Source organism: Labrus mixtus, chromosome 6 (genome assembly GCF_963584025.1).
Source record: "Labrus mixtus chromosome 6, fLabMix1.1, whole genome shotgun sequence".
Classification (NCBI taxonomy): Eukaryota; Metazoa; Chordata; class Actinopteri; order Labriformes; family Labridae; genus Labrus; species Labrus mixtus.
In genome coordinates, this window is record NC_083617.1 from 3,126,271 (window position 1) to 3,146,520 (window position 20,250).

The window sequence follows — 20,250 nt, forward strand, 5'->3', positions numbered from 1 at the left end:
TTCTCTGACAAGTAGACACACTGAGAGATGTGACAGTCACTGTTTAAATAGTAAAAAAAAAGGCTAAATGCTGTTTATACCTGTGTTGTCTTTAGACTTCAGTCCCACAAATCGTTTCATAAAACACACATTATTCTTCTCACATTTTATCTGCTTTTCAACATTTTTGAAGCCATCCACTTCTCCTTTATCAACTCTGCATTGGTTTTAATTTCACTAATTTAGAAGGTCACATATTATGCAAAATAAACTTCACCATGTTTCTCTAACATCAACATGTGTCTCTAGTTTGTCTACAAACCCCCCAATGATGAGAAAAGTCCATCCTCTCCGTCTTCTCCCTGCTCCACTTTTCACAAAATGTGTGCTCAAACAGGCCGTTTGGAGATTTTCCCTTCATGACATCACAAAGGGCAGTAGCCCCTCCCCCAGGTGGGTGACACTCCCACAGCTAGGTGTTTGTTCTTCCCTCTGAGTCTGCCTTCTCACCGTAAACAATAGGACATGGAGCGAGAAAGACAGAGTACACCAAAGCACCTTCCAGAGAGGGGGCGTGGTCAGACACAGATCATTTACATATTTAAAGGTACAGACACAGAAACAGCCTGTTCTGAGCAGGGCTGAAATAGAGGGGTTTATAGACATGATCAAATAGAGGATCAGAGTGGATTTAGAACAAGAAACTTCACACACATGTTTTGAGGAGCTCTGACACTTATTTAAACTGGTTGAAGAGGAGGAGAATATGTGGACTTTAAATTAAAAACACAAACCCACACAACTTAGCATCAAGTGAGGTAGATCTAACAAATACAGAATTTTTGGACTGACTTTATTTCAGACAATTATGGACAGACAATTAAAGTTCCAGGTAAATTGTGTAGTGTATTAGCAAGCTTGCCAAATCATCGATCATTTCAGATATTAAGATACAAACGGCAAATGAGTAAATGAGAAAATATGCCCAGGTACGTCATCTAGTGTTTAACATTAAATCTCCCTTAGTATCATGACAGGTACGTTAAACGAGGCAAGCTAGTACAAAAAACCAAAAACAAATATACATTATATGGTGAATGATAAAAAAATGTGGCGTACAGTATGTAACAATGTAAAAACCAGCAACAATATTTCCAATAAATTAGAGCCACGGGAGCGCTAATGTCATACAGGGAATGTTGAGGGAAAGTGCATCAGCCCCGGGGGGCGTGATCCTGAGCTACACAGACGCGATCGTTGATGGACTTATAATACAAAAATAAAGCAACAGAGTCGCCAAAAAAGGAAACTTTTCCACCCCGGCATATAATTAGTCAACCTTGTTTTCAGTCATTCAAACACAACCAATCAGACATCATCGGTGAAAGGAAGCCGACGGACGCTAGCTTAAGAAGCGTCAAACTGTTCTTCTGCACACAGACTGGATACAAGAAGTGGACATAGCGACCAAAGTGACACCGTCCACGACTTTCTAGCTGAAATTGCTTTTAGATAATGTTGCACTACATTAGGAAATATGTAATTGACTTGCTGACAGTTGTTAGCATTTGTTGTCAACATCTGTATCAAGCTAAATCTAGCTAACATAACCGTTATGCCTCCTACTGACTTTTAGATTTATGCAATCTCATAAGGTAACTGCAGCCACACTGTGCGACGCGGATCTTATAATGTTGGGTACGACATGCATGCACTCTGCAATGAAGTATCTCGTGTTTCGTAGGCTGCATGCAAGTCAACACGCAGCGTCATCAGTGTGAGTCAACCTGATCGAGCTGAGGTTGCCACGGCGGTCAGCAGAAAGCCGGCTGGTTGGTTAGTTAACAGATCGTAAGAAGCATTCACATTGTGAGATGATTGTAAATTTCTGACACTGCGATATTTGGCGCAGGTTATCTGGTTATAAAACCGTGACATTGGCCATCTTTGATCCTCTCTGATAAAGCGACATAGAACCACCAATGTGATGAGGTCCTCTCTCTGCTAGTAGTTGTGATACGGTGGCGCTCGTGCATATGTGTGGGGGGCGTGGCTTTCTAAGGAGTCCCGAGGGTAGGGGGTGTGTTAAGCCCTGAGGAGGTGTTACTTTTCAAAGCTTGACCAACCCTGTCTTTAACTAGCTTATACGACGTTAGCTCGCAGTAAGTTGAATGCTAAAATATGCTGTTGGACTTAAGCCTTCCTGACCTCATTAATAAAAAATAATAATTTATGGTCTCAATCGTACAGTGAGTTTAAATTCTTTGTCAAAACAATTATAGTTTTCATTTAAAGTAAAACAACATCGTCCACTTCTTTCATACAGTTGCAGTCCTGCCGTTGTTATTTATAATACAGCTGTTTAAATCTGGCGCTTCACACACTCGCTCGCTCTCTCTCTTGGGTAACTTTGCATCTGAACAAATTCTCGCCCGCAGCTTCACTTCTCAGTTAATGAAATCCTGAAAAGAAGACGCAGTATCAGTTATCTCAGGCCCCATTTACCATATTCACACAGCAATCGCTCAGACTGGGAAGCACAAACGCCATCATAGTGTTTTTACTGCTATGCACGGCTCGCCTGACGCATATTAAATATACAATATGTTGAATTTTATGTTTAAAATGTACTAAACCAATGTTGTATATATTTTTTTGTTGAGTTCTTACATTACCTCAAATATTTCCAACAGTTATCAAAGCCAGAGAAATCCTTCATTATATAGTTGTAACGGTACGGGTCTTGTCGCGGCAGCCGCCATGACAGACGGACTGTTTATCGTTGCCGTGGAAACACCAGATGTTACGTCAAATACTGCTACATAAGGAAGCGTGAGCTGCTACTGAAAGCTGCCGTGCTGTTGCTGTTTGTGCTGCTGTGATAAAAACGTCATGTAAATTATACTAGGCTACATTAGCTCGTCGGTGAACATGTTCTCTTCCTCAGGTCGGATTCACCCGTTCATCTTCACTACGTCAACGCGGATGTCGTTTTTTAACCCGTTGTGGCGGTGGGGGGAGAGAGTAGCTGAGAGAACTCCCATGATTCTCCGCTAGCATCGCCGTCATTTTTTGTAAATGTAGTTTTGATTGAGAGCCCCCTGGTGGTGGAATCTACATATTTTTTCTTTAATACAAACAATCTCCTAAATGTCATCATCTTCTGATCGATGACTGAAAAGACAATAAAAAGAGAAAGTCTGGAGGAATATTTAGAGTTAAAACAAAACATTTGATCACGCAATCCGACAAATGCTAAGCTACATCAACAGCTTGTTAGCATTTAAATAGCAACGGTAAAAAGAGCCAGAGGATGGTCCATATTAGCTGGCTAGCATTACTGGAAACCACTATACATTTCCAACTCTCCTGTGGTGTCAAACTGGTCAAAAAGCTCCAGCAACACTTTATTAACTTTATTAGAGGGTGAAGAGAAAAGTTTGATGCTAACCTTAGCTGATGGATCTTTAAATATATTTGAAATAAAGCTTGATTGCACTCTGGGTTTCCTTAATTTGGTTGTAAAAAGTTTTTTAAATTCTTTGTTTTCATGTAGCAGTTTCAACGGTTAGCGGTTGTTTTTGTTTAATGTGTCACAGAAGGAAGATGGCCGTCGTGTCAACATGGTAAATGGCGCTGAATAACTCATTCTCGCACGTTCTTCTTCAGCTGTTTGCTTCCAGTTTCCCCTCCTTTCTGAGCTCAGTCTTAGAAGTTATAAGGCGAAACCATGACATGGACCCTGGCCACGTGCTTGGCCTGAAAGGTGCGGTCACTGTACTCAGACATGTCCACGTCAACGCTGATCTCCTGCGGCCCCCGTAGCTGCTGCACCAGTATGAGTTCACCGGTTTGTCTGTCTGAGCGCTGCATGACGAACATGCCTCGAGAGTTTCCGCCCACTATGCCGAAACGCAGGCTGTCGGGTCCGGTGCGCCCTGGGGCGGAGGCGGTCGCCATGCGGAAAAGGGTTGCAGGAGTCTGCAGGTTGGAGGTCAGAGACAGGTAGTGGAAGGACACGGTCTTTGGAGCGACGTGGCAGGAGCGGCTGTCCATCGGGCAGGGGTTTCTCTCACACTGGCTGCAGGACAGAAAAAACAACGACAAGCAGCGGGCATTAAAGGACGACAAACGTTTTCCATTTTCTGTGTGTTTGGCAGTCGTAACATAATGAGGCCATTTTGTCGAGGGGAAATGTTTACATCATTAATCCATCCCCGTGGGAACGTGCTCATAACTGTTTTCTTTGTGACCTAAGAGAAGTGAGACATGCGTACAGCTCTTATGAGGTCAACCGCCCGCAAATCTTGGATCATGGCGAGCTGTAAACATTGAGGCATTACATGTTGGAACGTCGTTAAACTGCATGAAAAGGAAATCTTTGTGCTCTACATCAGTGTATTTTCTTTTTTTTTCAGGTACTTTCGGGAAATGTAGATTTTGGCGCCCCCTGTGGACAAAGTGCTTAATCTTGACCTTTAAATGCTGAGTAGTTTTTCAGACAGATATCTCCTCTTATCCTTTATCCATTTCAAATGTCTAACAGGCAGATCATAATGAATCGTTGGCGTGGATTTTTTTTTTTAAAGAGGCAGCATGTTTTTAAGTGCCTTGCCTCGTGGTGCGTTACATTTGATCTAGGAACTTGGTCTAATCCGTCATCAGGAACGCCCCCCTGAAGTCGAAATTCCAACTTTTAAACTGGGAACCTTCAGTAGCCCGAGCTCAAATCCAACATGGCTGCTACCTGCATCAACAGTAAAGTTTAAGTTGTACACTACAGTGTTATTAGCAACTAAGTTTTGTTAAAGAGTAATAAAATCAATCACACCGATAGTATCGTGCAAGATCTATCTGTGGACATGTTGTCATGTCATTTTTTTCCATGCAGACTATCACGTAGTGTTTTGTTATCGCCTGGTTTTATCTAACAAAACAACGGCACTCCTGAAGGCGTTCATGTTGCTTGTTCAACTTGTTGCCCGCTTGCAACTGGAACGCTGTTAACCCGGGTGTGACGTCATACCCAGCTCTGAGATCTGAGTCCATGGCAGAAGAGTACAACGTACAAAAAAAGTACTTGTCAAGGAATAAAGAATCCTCTTTATGGTGGTCTTTGCTTTTTTAGGTCATAAAGAGGCATCAGTTGTTTTCCTAACTGGCTAGAAACTCTCTCAGAAAATCTTTTGGCTTTAAATTGTTTTAAACTTGTGCAACTCAAGATCGCTAAATATCTGCGTTAATTGCATTAACACAGATATTTAAAAAAGTATTTAATGGATCTTGCATGCACACTGACATCTCCACGTTCATTCATTTAACCGTTAGCATGTGTGGTGTTAAGTTGGTACAGAGCTACTGTCTTACTTTATTCTCAGTTTTCTCCTAGTTACAAGTGGTTCTCCTAAACATGTATTCATCCACTTTGCTGGCAGTGGAGCGGTATTTTTCAGCAGATTGATGGTTCAGTAGGAACACACAGAGCCGTGTTTCATGCTCTTAAATGAGGCAGCCTGCTGACGACGGGCGAAAACAGAGATGGGAGCTTTAATGCCTCCAAACATTTGGCCAGGAGACGACCCACATGGCTTTAAAGAGGGGGGGAAAGGCTTTTAGTCAAGTTTTGCTGAGCATGCATGTTCTTCAGGAGCGGTTGGCGTCTCTGTGATACATCAACACTTTAGTCACAGCTGCCATTTCTAATTGCTGTGTCATTTATTGTGCTTCGTTATAAAAACATTGTTGTACAGTTCGATAGTAGCAAAGTCTGATGGTCCAGGGGAAAGTCAGACAGGCTTAAAACAACAATAAAGTCAGATTATCTTAAAGACCTGTGAAAGTGCGATGGACTTTAACAACACTTTGTTTCATGGTTTCATAGTCTTTGATTTGAATGCCAAAGGGTTGGGTTAACTTGGCCAGTGATTATTTTACTGACATTAATAACTACCATGGTTAGTTTATTTTTACTTTCACCAATTGCCACATTGCCAATGGCCACAATAAGGACGAAGATGTCAACCTAATGTTTCCCATGAAATCAAAATATATTAGAAATAGGGCTGTCAAACGTTTACATTTTCTTATTGAGATTAGTCGCTGAATTTCCCAAAAATGATCACAAAAGAGGGTAATTCATGAATGCCAGAAAAGATTTAAAATATGGAGGATTGACTCTGAGGAAGACGCAGTGCATTGAAAAGGTTAGTCCTTTGCACTTTTATATATTTCCCTTAAGGGATTAATGTTCTCCAGTACTTTCTTTAGATCCTGAGAAGGAGTCCACTGAATTATATTTTGAAGGTCTAAGGTCGTTCTCTGAGAGCACCGACCTCCATCTGTGGAGCGGCTGAAGCGCAAGAGTTTCCTTCTCCTTTGTTAAGATTTAAAATATGTTGATGCTTCATCCATCTTACTCTAATGTAGCATCTAATTAAGCACTTCCTCATATTTGTATGGCCCTCCCTCTTGACACATAGGAACTACAAGCTAGCTAGCAATTTGTGTTTGAATGCTAACGTCTACCTTAAACTTATAACTAAACATGCAGAATCAGATAGCACTTGGCTAGCTTCGTCATTGGGACTGATATAACATAATTAAGCGGCTTTCCTGAAGCTGTAACACATTGCTCAGAAGCATCTTTTCATTGATAAATATTAATTCAAAAATTCTTGCTTTTTCCCCTCTTGTTGCATTTGTATGTTCACTGGCACACCTGGGCCAGCAAGCTTTTCTTTCTGTTTTTTCTGACTTTTAAAAGTCTGCCAGGAGTATATCAGTGTCTCACAGTTGGGTCGGACTACTATGCAGGTGGCCCTTTGAAAGTTTAAGACCATTTCCTGCTGGAATCAGGAAGATGTGGTGCTTGACGTATAACATGCCAGATTGAGTTGTTCGACTTACAAAGGAGACGTCATCACGTAGCTGATGTTGCCGTGAGAGCGGGGACACTCCGGGTTGACACACTGAAAGCCTCCGCCTGTGTTGATACAAGTCATGCCTCGGCTGCAGTTGTGCTGCTGGCTTAAACACTCGTCCACATCTGGAAGACAAAACAGCAGAGGCACGTTTAGAAAGAGAAGCTGAGGGTGAGAGAGACATGCCAGACTGCCTCGCTGCTTCCTGGTTACCACAGCACTGAGCAGAGGGGGGTGCAGAGCTGAGACTATTTATTTGTTTTTTTTAGTTTAGTCTCTCATGTCCTAAAGATCCCTTCTGCTGGGAAAGGGTGAGGTCATTCTCTCCTCTGGCAAGCGTCCTAAGCTTCGGGGTGCAAGTGGTGAAAACGGGCTGACAGATACCTCTGCAGAAAACTAAAAAGCTCCTGGGCCTTCTGAATCACAGGTATGCCTCTTTGGACCTGCATGCATACCTGGCTAAATCTGCAGCCAGGTTCCCTGTGAATGAGCATTTGTCCTCTGTTGCCTCTTGTCACTCACCCTCACAGCTCCGCCCATCCGGGAGCAACTTGTAGCCACTGGGACAGGAGCAGTGGTACGAGCCGGGGACGTTGACACACTCGTGGACACACAGCTTCCCTCCTTGGTCCAGACGGTACACTTCACACTCATTCACATCTGGCAAGAAACAGAAAGAAAAGAAAAGTAATGTTGCATGTAGATGTCAGATCTTTTACAGCCTTGAGTTACAGTCTTTAGGACACACAAGGGACCACGTTTGGTTTAGAGAGTGGTTTAACATTTTTACATCTCTATCCTGGTCACCACTGAAAGCAACTTGACAGTAACAGTTACCCTCCCTTAGCAATACCCTGCGTTTGTATTTTACTTTACATGGGAGTAAGGAGGTTCATAGGTGACTAATTTCCTACTTTAGTAAACGGAAATTTAAAGTCAGACTGATTAGTTTAAAGGTTTGAAAATACTCAGAAAACCGTCCAAATTGAGCCCAAACAATGACACTGATTCAGTGTTTATCTATGTAACAGAAATTGTGCTCAAGTTGGACAGATTTCTGAATGTTTTCTTGCCTTAAAGGAAGAATGTGACTCAATGACTTTTGAATCCAGTAGGTGTCACCCTTGAGCACCAGCACTAAACCAAAACAAACTGCTGTCTGGCCACACCTCCTCCGTACTGAAGCCTCCGCTCTCCTCCAGAGACACACCTCCAACCCCCCTCTGCTCATATTAGCAGGAAGGAGTTGTGAATTAGAACACACCATAACTAAGCACCATTAAGAGTAAACAGCGGACAGAACTGTCCTTTGCTCCAGCTGCGATTACCTTTGGTCTGCATTGTTGTGTTAGCATGCTAATGTTAGCGCTCTTTAGTTAGCTCGTAGCTTCATATTGAACATAAACTGACACAGAATGAGCGTGATCGAAAAACACTTACATGCCATCCAAATAATCAGTGAGTATGTTCTTCTCTAGTTCTTGACTAAAACAGCTTTTACACACAAGGGGAGGAGCCGGCTGTCCCGTCCATGTAAACACGGCTCTGAAAACAACACAGCCAGCGGGACTCAAGCTTCTCCCTCATTGTAGACAGTCATGACTCAGAGACACATTTACACAGGACAGACTGGATTTCTGCTGTGTCAAATTTAGCATATTCTTCCTTTTTCTGAATGTTTTAGTACCTTAAACAAATCGACTAGTTGGAATTGGTCACCTAGGAACATCCCGACGTGACACTTGTGATTGAAGTCATGAACTCGTTATGAAAAGGTTAGTTTATGGAATAAATCATTTGAGAAGTAGAGACAGTTTCTCATCTCGTTTCATACAATTGCAACAGTCGAGACACCGTCTGCTGGCTGTTATAAAGTTGGCAGGTTAAAGCACTTCTGCATTAGCTTAATTTTTAAAAACCAAACGGCAAGTCGACTTCCTACAGACAGTCCAACTCTGAAAACTCTCATTTAAAATGTTACTCAACCTTTCACATCTTAAAAAACTGAACTGTGACCTAAATGGAGGCTAATCAGCTCGTGACCTCAGAGAGGATTATTTTGTTTGTCGCAGACTGGCTCCACAGATTACTCTCTTTGTAAACATATTAATGACAAAGGAGTAGAAGTCTCAGGTTTCCTGGGGTCTTCTGAGATGCCAAGTCACTATAACAGACCTTGACCTTGTTCCCCCCCCCCCCCCCCCGAGGGACCGATCAAGTAACACATAATTAGAGCTCACCCTGACAGATGCTGTTGTCGGACGTGCCGCTCATGTGGAAGCCGGCATCGCAGCTGCAGTGTTGGGCTCGGTTCACCTGGGCACAGCGGGGTCTCCGGCTGAACGCAGGATCATTCATAACACTCCACTCAGGTGGGGCTACATCATGGCGAAAGTGTGATCACTTTCATTTGCAGCAAAACACTTTTTAAACTTATTAGATCTAGATGTACCGAGTGTCAGATGTATGGACTGTGGTACTGACCTGTCTGTGTTTGGTGCTGGCAGTGAGAACCACTCCAGTTCTGGGGGCAGGTGCATTTGTACTGGTTAACACCTTCCACACAGGTTCCTCCGTTCTGGCAGGGATTACTCGCACACTCACTTATATCTGTGTCAGTGTGGGAGAGAACGAGGGGTCAGGAGTCAAAGTGCATTTTCGATCTCGTGCAAATTTCACAGTTCATCCGTCATGCTGAAGCAAATTTCAATTTAAAGTTGCCATTTTGGCCAGTCAAAGTCGATACATTAAACCAGAGCTGGGCACACGTCGGTTCATCTGTTAATTGTTAATTATCATTGTTAATTCCGGTTTAACACTTATTTGTGTTGGTATTTTTTTCTAAAACTAGCATGATTTTGAAAGTGGCATTCCCTCAGTGCCCCGTCTGCACCCCCTCCCCTCTGTGCTCCTTCAAAAGCCACGCCCCCTCACTTACATGCACGAGTGCCTCCAGAAACGGACCTCATCTCATCTCTTCCTCGTCTCATGTCTCATTCAGCGGTAAGTAAACTCACAGTATAAACGCTTTGAGTGTGAGCTAGAGCACGCAAAGTGGTAGAGAGCGAGCAGGGAGACAGGGAGGCGTCTGATTGGTTCATCAGATTGATACCTCGTGGCAGACATTGGTTTATGTTTTTTCAGGCTTACAAACTGATACAGATGATGGATTTTCTTTGTTCCTTTTTCAGAGAACATGAGTTATTAATTTCTGTCAGGACCTAAAGACAATTTCAACCAACATCTTAAAAAAGTGTTTCTGGAAAAAAAACAACCCTGACTTTATGATTGCCATTTACACAAACAGCGTAAGAGAAGGAGATGGTCACATGAGTCTCGCTGTTTTAAGATATAGCCTCTGTACGCCCATCTGTCATCCATTCAGAGAGCCGTGGTGCGTGTCCACCCAGTCTGATAATTACACTTAAACATGAGTCACTGCTTCTGTCATTGTGGGCACGATATGTCAGCAGTGGGTCAGTGATGCCCTTTGATTTTGCTCCATTTGGGGAAGTAGTACTTATCTTCATCGAATCTATCAGGGATCACGGTTAAAGAGGAATTTGATAAGAAAAAAAAAAAAAAACTTTTCCAGCTTTAAGGTCGACAGTTCAAATATCTGGAAGCAATCTATGTTGTCCTCGTAGATTTCCACAAAAAAACAGAGTTGTAAAGCACCTCGCTGTCAACACCTTCTCAAGTCAAGTTTATAGCAAGTCTCGTATTTTCATGCAAATGTCTTTTACAAGTGTTTTTTGTTAAAACTCCCCCCGGGCTTGTGCACATGTCAGGATCAGGCCAAAACTGTGATGCAAAAGGAAACTGGGTAAAATGCTGCTTCATACCAAATACAGACCAGGAAACATCTCAATATGTGTAAAAACTTGTCTCATCACTCACATACTACAAGACACAAACTGTTGATTGTCGACCCCCCTGATGGCTCTTAAACCTCTTCTCTCTAATGAAATTAAGACTCAAAGGAATAAATCACCACGCCGTCGGCTCTGAGAGTTGTGCAGATGTTATGAAGCAGCCTCTGAAGCTCTCTGAGCTTCCGTGCAGAGGCCACAGTATACTGCATGATAACCAATCCCTTTAATGTTTATTTGGCCTCCCCTGGGGGGGCCGCCACAGGGGCCGCGACATGAAAAGGCCCACTTCACTCTGCTAGATATTTTTAAACTCTTCTTTACTTTAAAGTCTTCACACTCCGTCAATACTGATTTTTTGGGAGCCTTTGCTAAATTTAGAGCTGCTTCACGGCCGGGCTGGAAAACATGAACAGGGATAATACTGTGCCGAGTCCGAAAACCTTCTTGTGTTGTTTTAACCATGAATGTCAATAAACGTATGCACATGTTTCGACTGCGTGTGCCACTTGGAATTTCTGGAGCAGGGCCTTCTGTGCAGGCTGAAGGGGGCTATCAATAGCATGCTTAGCATACTTGTGTGCTATCAGACCATGGTGTGGGTATAATGTCTGGACTTAACCCCCGTCCAGTGGGACTGCTGTCAAAGGAACCTGGGAAACATGAGCCAGAGAGAGGGGCTTTATCTTACAGTAGCCCGGGCTCTGCTGCTCATGGGGGGGAGTGGAAACCTGCAGGGTAAGGCACCCCACAGTGGAATGCAGTACAGGTGTTTTTTCTGTGTTCGGAGACATTTAATGCCTTTTTAACGAGGGCTTCATTCAGTGCGCCGAGGAGCTCCAGTCGCTCTGAAGAATGGCTCTTTTCTTCGCCTGTTATCTGTGGATGTGTGAGGAGCTCAGTTCGGCTCCTGGGCTGCTGCCGGGCATTCAGACACCGCCGAGCCAAGGCTGCCTTAATGCATGGATGGATTACAGAGTGGGCATACCGGGCACATGCCCAAAGGGGCTCGAGGACTCAGGAGGCCCCTAGACCAGGGCTTCTGCTCAAAGTGATTCTTAACATCCCATGAAAAGTCAATGAAACAACATAGAATGAGGTCAAATAGATGCATAACAACCAAAAAAAGAGACAAGAGAGAGACTCACTATAGCAAAACAAAGACACATATTAACTACACAGAGACACACAGCAACTGCAAGGACTCACAAAACAACTATAAAACAAGACACAACAGCTCCAAGTCTTTCTCTAATGAAGGGTGCACGGGGGTCCTTTTAAACGTCCCATCCCAGGGGTCCTTTGTCTCATAATCCGCCCATGCCTCAATGTCTCTCCAGATGTTGCCTCAACAGTTAATTATCATAGATAATCTGAACTGGGCCAAAACATGACACCAATTTGTATTTGATGTCAGGGGATGTGTGTATGCATGTGGGGAAATTCATTGACGTAAAAAGCTCCAAATCCTGGTAGAGTAAGACCGCTTTCCTCACCTGAATCAAATCGCCAAAATGAAGCTTGATTGTGTTTAAAGGGGACATCTTATGAAAAATCCTCTTCTACAGTGTTTTTGAACATATATTTGGGTAACCTGAGAGTCTACTGACCCACAACATGTGAAATAAACCATCCAGTCCTTTGTTTTTGGTCTGCATAAGTCTTACAACACAGAGAAAAATGCTCTGTTTCAAATGTGCTCTCCTTGTGATGTCACAGTGGGATTCTGGTAAAAAAAAAAAAATCCCCTCCCCTCCCCTGATATCTCCACCCATGGACTCCACCCCCAGCCTAGTGCAAAACTTTTGCGCAGGTCAGCCATTTTTATTCTTGCTACAGAGGAGTGATGTCTACGAGGAAAACTCGGGGGGGGGGGGGGGTCATTGCATTTAAAGAGACACACACACCAAAACGGAGCGTTCTGAGAGAGCTGGTTTCTACAGGGTCACAAACCTCCTCTGGTGCTTGATTCATGTTATATTTTGACCAAAGCACAGCACAGATGTTTCATGTAGACCACAGGGGGACTGTTTGAAAAGGTGAAGAAGGGGGGATGATATGTCCTCTTTAACTAATTTCTCACTGCAGCTCACCTTTACAGACGACACCGACACCAGTCCAGGTGCCGTTGTCCCGGCACACACGTGTGGCGGACCCCGCGAGTTGGTATCCCTGGGAGCAAGTGAAATGAACTTCGTGTCCGACAAAGTACTTTGAGCCAAACTTGGTTCCATGAGCAGGGGCTTCCAGAGGAGGGCAAGCGGTGGGAGCTGCGGGAGAGAGAGAGAGAGAGCACGAGAGGAAGGCTGATCACATGTGTAGTATAAGCCTCCCGACATCCTCTGGCATTCTCTGCCTGGGGATATACACGTGTCACTGGGCAGCGCGGAGCGTTCATGGGAAAGGGCGTTTAAATGCCTCATTTACAGTCAAACAGCACAGAACCGGACGGTTTTATGAGTCAGGAGTTCACCAGCAGCCAAACGTTAAGCTACAGTATGTCGAGTGGAAACTGTGACGCTTGTACAATATGTAACATAACTGTATTACATAACCTTGTGATTAGATTACTTTTTGGCTTTTTTACGATAAGTTAGCGCTGTAGTTAATCATGAGGATGGTGATAAAAAGTTTCCCATTCCTTAAACCTGAGGGGGAAAAATTGGAAACGGCCAGTATACTAAGTACATGCAGTGTTGTTATGGCAACACAGTTAGGGCTTTCACACTTGCAGAAAACTCCTAAAAAAAATCCTGATATTTGCAGGAGGAGCTGCATGTGTTGTTACAAACAGCTGAATTTTTCACTCTGACTTCACCCGGAGTTTCTCCTGACAGCACCCTAGTATTCACTCACTAAGTCCAAGTGAGCTGATGTGAGAACGCAGCAGGATACTCTCCAGAGAATTCACCTCGAGCCAATGGGAGGGGGGAGAATTTTTTATATACTGAGACTGCTGCACGGTGCAAAGACTGTCTGCATGATGCGACCCCTACGATGCTCTAATGAACCTGCTGCGTTATGTTTCCTGTTCCCCAGTATGTTCTTCTCCACTCTTAAGTTCAGATTGTGATTCTGTTCAACTACACGTAACATTGATATAAAGGCAAATATTCTCATTATCGCATCGTATAACCCCCCTCCCATCTGACAGGGATAGTCTCCCGCTGTGAGGTGCATATGAGAACAGCCAGGTCAGGAGAATCTCCAGGGCAGTCCTCCTGAAATTATCTAGATATTTTCAGGAGTGTACAGTATATGTGAAAACGGCTAGTGACTCTTAAAGGGACAGCGTCTAGTTTGACACTTTAATGTTTATCTTGACAAATAATAAATCAGCAAAATTGCACCTCAAAGATTATACGGACTCATTTCAAAATTGCACAACCGCTTTTCAGACACCGCTGTACCTTGCAACATAAATGCTGCTGGTCTAGATCTACGCTAATATGTACAAGTCTCATTTTATAAATTGTGCATAGTTTAGGTTTGTGCATAGGCATAGGTTTCTATTCTTATTCCTGCATGGGTTAAGTACATTTTCCTGGTATAGCGCTAATTATTAATTGCATGGTTTTCATTTTGATTAATTTGCTGTATATCTTTGTTCATATACATATGGGAAGGGAGACCGGGGGTGTTGTCATGTGTGTTTTGTAGGCTGCTATTGGATGCTTTGAATTTCCCTCAGGATCAATAACGTATCCATCCATCCGTTTTTTTGAAAGGGGGAATCAGTCTTACCTAGTCAGACCTTAATGATGTCCAGGTCACATCGACTGTGATTCCTGAGCTCATAAAGCAGATGAGCCTCTTATATTTTCTTCTTGTTCATACTTCATGGCTGTAAATGTGAAATATCAGCTCTTTCCTGATCTGCCAAGAACTCTCCGCAGAGCTGTGTGGACTGCTCTCCGAGTCCATCACTAACAAATTGGCCTCTGTGTCAGCCTGCCAAACAACACATTCCCAACAAATTCACTTCCCCCTGTCAACTACCCCGGCTCTGTAACGGAGATGGCCTGGCGCTGTTGGATGAATATATAATCCCATAAAAGAAGAAGGCCGAATATTCACATCAAATCAGGGGAAAAATGTAATCTTTGATTTGTCCTAACCAGAACAACGATTCCCTAAATTACAAAGCAAAACCTCAGTCATTACAAGCATGCATGGGAAAATCTGCAGCATGGTCTGATACATTTATGACTTCTCATTGAGCGATCTCTAGACAAAAATAAAATTCATTGGTGGCTGAAATCCTTTTAGCTGCCTCAGTTTCAGCGTATTAAACTGGCCCTTTTCAAAATGCAATCCGCAAAACAGCGCCTTAATGAATATCTGCCGTAATTACACCTTGAGACATTCATGCTAGCCGCATGCAGACTCAAACTGACGTTTTGCCTCCAATGTGGATGTTGCAGAGGCGTAATGGAGGGACATATCATCGGAGTAGTAGTAGTAGTAGTAACAGAGGCGTAACAAGGGAATGCTGGGATTGGGGGAGCGCAGCGCTGTGTGTGTGTGTGCATGTCTGACTGTGTGTGTATGTGGAGCTCCTGCTTGTGCCGTGCTCTCTCTCCCTATTGCAACAGCGTAAGGTGATGTGATGCTGTTGCAGAATTAATATGAATTTTTTAAGGCGTCATGACATCAGAGCTTCGTTAGGGTCCTGTGGCAGAATTGCTATTGATTGCACGATGGGCTAATATTGGTGTCCCAGTCCCCAAAAAAGTGCAAGAGAGCACAAACTCAGACACACACACACACACACACACACACACAGCGCTGTTCTAACCCTCTAGCTCCGTCAATCCTGCCTCCCCTCTGTTACGACCTAACCTCGCCCCCCCTTTACGCCTCCATTATCAGTGACACAAAGTCAAAATGTCTGCTGTGAAAATCACCTCTAAACATTACACTGATGATGATTTATGATGGTGGGCCTTGTGTTGTTCTCTGTTGATTACTCACCAGCCGACTGGTCTGCTTGAGGTAACTTGGACACAGAGTTCTGAAGCGTCGCCAGCTTCGACTTCATGATCCTGAGGCCCTCGGTAAACCTCATCTCCTGGCCTTTCAGGAACTTCTCCATTTGACGAAGTACCCCGACCACCTGATGTTTGTCCATGCAGGTCTGTGAGTGAAGCATGAGCAGAGTGAGGATTTAAAAAAAAAAAAAAAAAAAAAAAAAATCAGTCCTGAGAAAAACATTTCCAAAGACTTTCCAACCAGAAAATGAGCGCAGTAATAAAAGTTACCTCAGAGTAATGGTCATAAAATATAAAACATGAGCAGTGTGTTGACATTAATGTGCAGAGTGGGGGAGCATGATGTCACTGAAACTACAACGTATTAGCACAGTTTTGTTAGTTAAAAAGAGATTCATAGATATAAAAATATCATGTAACCCTGAAAAACCTGGGAATCTTCACATGCAGAGACGTGGAACTACATGAAAGTTACCTGAGTTAGAAAGCTAGTTTGGTGCCTTAAAGCTACTCAGAATGCACGGTTCAAAATAATTTGCAGCAACATTTGAATGTACATGTGAGATGAAGTTATGACAAGTTATTACAGAAAAGCAACAGGACAGAAAATAACGTCTTTAAACTGATTTATCAAAAAAGAGCTGATGAGTTAAGAGGTCATAAATAACCCTTAACATGCAAACATCAGTCAGACCCCGGCTGTAGGAGCCCTATTCCTCAACATGTTAAATGTATGGATGCATGTAATCATTTTTGTTCATTGGATCTGGGAGGGGGAGGGGCTTGTGGACTTAATTGGGTTTAGTTGAGACTAGTAGAGAGAGTGAAGCGACAGTCTTTTGCTCTCTCTCCTCATCTCTCTCTTTTTGTATCATTTTTGTATTTACCTGTATCAGTTTTTTTGTTTATTTTTATCGAAGTAAACATTTAAACTTTGATCGTGTGGTCTTGTAAGAGAGGTTTTTTGGGAGCGTCAAGCTACAGCTACCTACACCGGCCAACAGCAGCTTAGAGTCCGTTCAGTTTGGGGAGTTGCAGCAAGTTAGAAAGAAAACATCCAGCATGAAACATTTCTCATCAGTCAGATTAATTGGTTTCAATAAAATGGATTTTTTTCTGGATTCAGACGAGACAGGCTACAAATAAAAGGTTTGTGTGAAACATGAAGAACAGCAGATTGAGGGGCACTGATGGCCTAGCGGTTAGGTCGCCCCCCCCCCCCCATGTATGGAAGCTCCTCCAAGCGGGTGGCCCGGGTTTAAATCCGACTTGTGGCTACTTTCCTGCATGTCATTCCCCACTCTCACTCTCATCTCCCACTTTATCCACTGTGCTGTCTAAAGAAAGGCAAACAGACCATACATAAATCTGTTTGTTTTTTAAACAACCGAGAAACTTTAGTATTTTAATATTTTCCCGCCCTTTATTTTGATTTGAAATATTTAATAATGTAATCACAGATCATCCTTTTTTTTAAAGGTTTATTTTGGGGCTTTTTGTGTATTTATTTTAGAGATAGGACAGTGGATAGATTCAGAAATGGGGAGAGAGAAAGTTGGGGAATGGCATGCGAGGAAAGGAGCCACACGTCGGATTTGAACCTGGGCCACCACAGCCTCCGTACACAGGCCGTGCACTTTAACCACTAGGCTTCCGGCGCCCCAGATTGTACTTTCTTTTAAAGCAGGCCTAAAAACTACATAAAAAACTCTATTCATCTGATTTTCTGTATTTTTCTGCATCGCAATGTAAGTTTTTCCACATTATCGTGCAGCCCTGTAACATTATTAAAGTGTAATTCTACAAATTTAACATTTCAAACATGGAGAACTATAGCAAATTACTTTTTGTACGTTGTAGTAAAAATAGAAATCCGTCCTCTTTGAAAACACCTCAGCCTGTCCTAAACTAAACAATCACATCTTTTCTTTTTATTGGGGCAAACATCTGGATGCTGTGTTGCCTGACTCATTCTTAAAAAGCTAAGAAAACACTCTTTTGCACCTCCCTTATGCAAAAATTGCCCCAAATTGTTTGCTGTTTTGAAAGGTTAAAGGTCATCTGAAACACTATGGATATATCAATATAGATTGACTACAAGTAAGCCATTACAGAATTTAGATTAAACGTTCATTCTATGTTTTTTAATTCTCCTTAACACTGAGTATTACTGAGATAACCCTCCATGATTGATTTCACTGAAGGATAGTTTTACTTAGTTTCCACTACACCTCACTGCACTTGCATGTGAGTTGTCTCACAGCTAACACCGTCTCTTCTTCTATCCTCTTCTCTTACTACCACATATCCAGTGGCTTACACAGCTGGACAAAAGCTGTCTGGCAGATGTCAGAGGGACCCGAGTCCAAAACGCTGCTCCTCTGTATATTTTGCATGGCAGTGTATGCTCATTGGACAATCCTGAATGGGTAGACTCAAAAATAGCATGGGGGTGCCACTAGCAGTTACTTGAAGTGTAAAAGCTTGTCAAGGCATTACAAAGTTCCTCGGGGGAAAGTGCCTCTAATCCTTTCAGGAGGGGTTTATTAATCACATGCTCATTGGAACAATTTCTCTGTGCAGCAGCAGCATACCTTACATTCCTGCACTGGCATTTGGGGGGGGGGGGGGGGGGGGGCTTTGTACGATAACAACCTGCTCCGATACATTCAAATTCATTCTTTGGACATGTGCAAGAAGAAGTCTTGACAGAGCTCTGATCCTTTCACCTGCCCCCAAGCAAAGGAGAGGAAATGCCAACAGCTGACAAGGCACGAGAGGATTCATATCCGGGCACTACAAAGAACATATTTTTGAACAATTTCTCTATAAAAAAATTGTAGAGTATGATCAGAAACCTTGCAAAAATACACATAACAGTCAATTAGAACAGATGGAACATGGGTGATTGGTAAAAGGGGATTTAAAAAATATAGATTTGGAGCATATTTTGGACAAAAAGGTGCAAGAAAAGTTGACAACTTCAGACTATTTAAGTTAATCAGATGGTGCAATTAACTTGTTTTTAGAATAGCAAAACACATTTTTCGATTCTTTGATTCATTCTGGTCAGGTGTTAGATCTCCCTTGGTAAATAAGTGGCTACGTAACGTAAACAAACGTAAGGTAACTTGTTCTTACCTGAACGGCAGCATGACCTCCCTGGACAGCTGTCAAACACAGCAAAAGCAAACACCTGCGTCGGAAAGACAGTGCCATCTCTGACAGTCGAAGTGATAGGCTACCGGTCCCTGATGAGGTTCTCCAATATTAACAGAGCTTCTGTTGTTATTGTTCTTCGATTAAGACCGAGAAAACCAGTAACGTGTTGGGCAGATCCGTTGCTCGGGGCTCGGAGAGTTTGGAAGATGCTCATCAGGTGTCTGAGAGCGGAGATGCTCTTCACTCTCTTGTTCGTGTGCTTCTCGGAGACTTCAGCCTTTGAGCTCTGCACGCCACCTTAAAGTTTCCTGCAGCAAAAATCCCTCCCACCGAGAAACTCCCAAAACATTGATACGTTTTTTCCTTCTTCATCTCCCCGTGGCTGGAAGGCAAACTTTTACAGTACACATCCTACCAGCTATTTCTGACGAGTTCAATACAACATTAATCAGTTTAGTCTGCACCGCAGTTATAAGAGAAGCTTAACAATAATTATGTCCTTACTTAAAACTCAAGTGGTTGCATTTTTTCCTGAATAAACATCCTAAAAATACCTAGCCTATTTATTACAAAGCAGCACCTAAACAATGTGATTTGTATGTTTACTTAAATAATAAAAAACTAAATAAAACAAACTGTTGAACTTTTCGTGTTATCTACCATCTCAGTATTTATTTCAATTCAGTTCTAGTTACATAAATCATGTAACGTATTGAATTCAGTTAATTCATTAATTAACCTACTGTTGCACGTTAACACTTCCTATACCATTAGGCCTATATTGAATAGGCCTAGCCTGCTTTTGCAAATACTATTCAATAAAGTTTGGGGGGTAAAACTACCAGGCAACCTGGTTAATGTTTGTTTTCTACATAAAAACTACAACAATCCCTTTATTGGTACATTGTTGTTATATTAACTTATAGCCACAGGCGCTGCTTGTCAACTGGCAAGAGAGGCAATTGCTTGGGACAAACGTAAAACCGCAGCAATAGAATTGACAGTAGGAAACCTCCCTAATGGGGCCCCATCTGACAGAGGAATTATCTGTATGGGAGTGAAAAAGAAAGAAGAGTGTCAGATGGAATGCCCCCCAATTAAATTTAGCCTATAGGGCCCCAACAGACTCTAGAATCGCCACTGCTCATAGCCTACATTAACCGGAAACGCATGGTGTATGTTGGATCATAACACAGTTGTTCAAGCAAATATGTAGCTACCTGTTTGTGTTTTTAGATTAGAGGAGCCGGGGTTATGCTGAGAAATGCAAAGGCTACACCTCCTAAGACAATGCAAAAATGTGGCAGAAACAATTTCTATACTACC

The 20,250-nt window shown here is 42.7% G+C and overlaps 1 protein-coding gene across 1 annotated transcript; it reads right to left on the reverse strand.

Annotated features, from left to right (window-relative positions):
• Nucleotides 1–1,615: 1,615 nt before the first annotated feature.
• Nucleotides 1,616–19,308, reverse strand: LOC132975165 (fibulin-7). The gene is made up of 8 exons (XM_061039520.1): nt 18,904–19,308; nt 15,746–15,908; nt 12,865–13,041; nt 9,384–9,509; nt 9,140–9,277; nt 7,422–7,559; nt 6,886–7,024; nt 1,616–4,060 (listed from the first exon to the last, which is right to left on the reverse strand). The coding sequence occupies exons 1-8, from the start codon at nt 18,979–18,981 to the stop codon at nt 3,688–3,690; spliced, it is 1,332 nt and encodes a 443-aa protein (XP_060895503.1). The 5' UTR covers nt 18,982–19,308; the 3' UTR covers nt 1,616–3,687.
• Nucleotides 19,309–20,250: the final 942 nt, after the last annotated feature.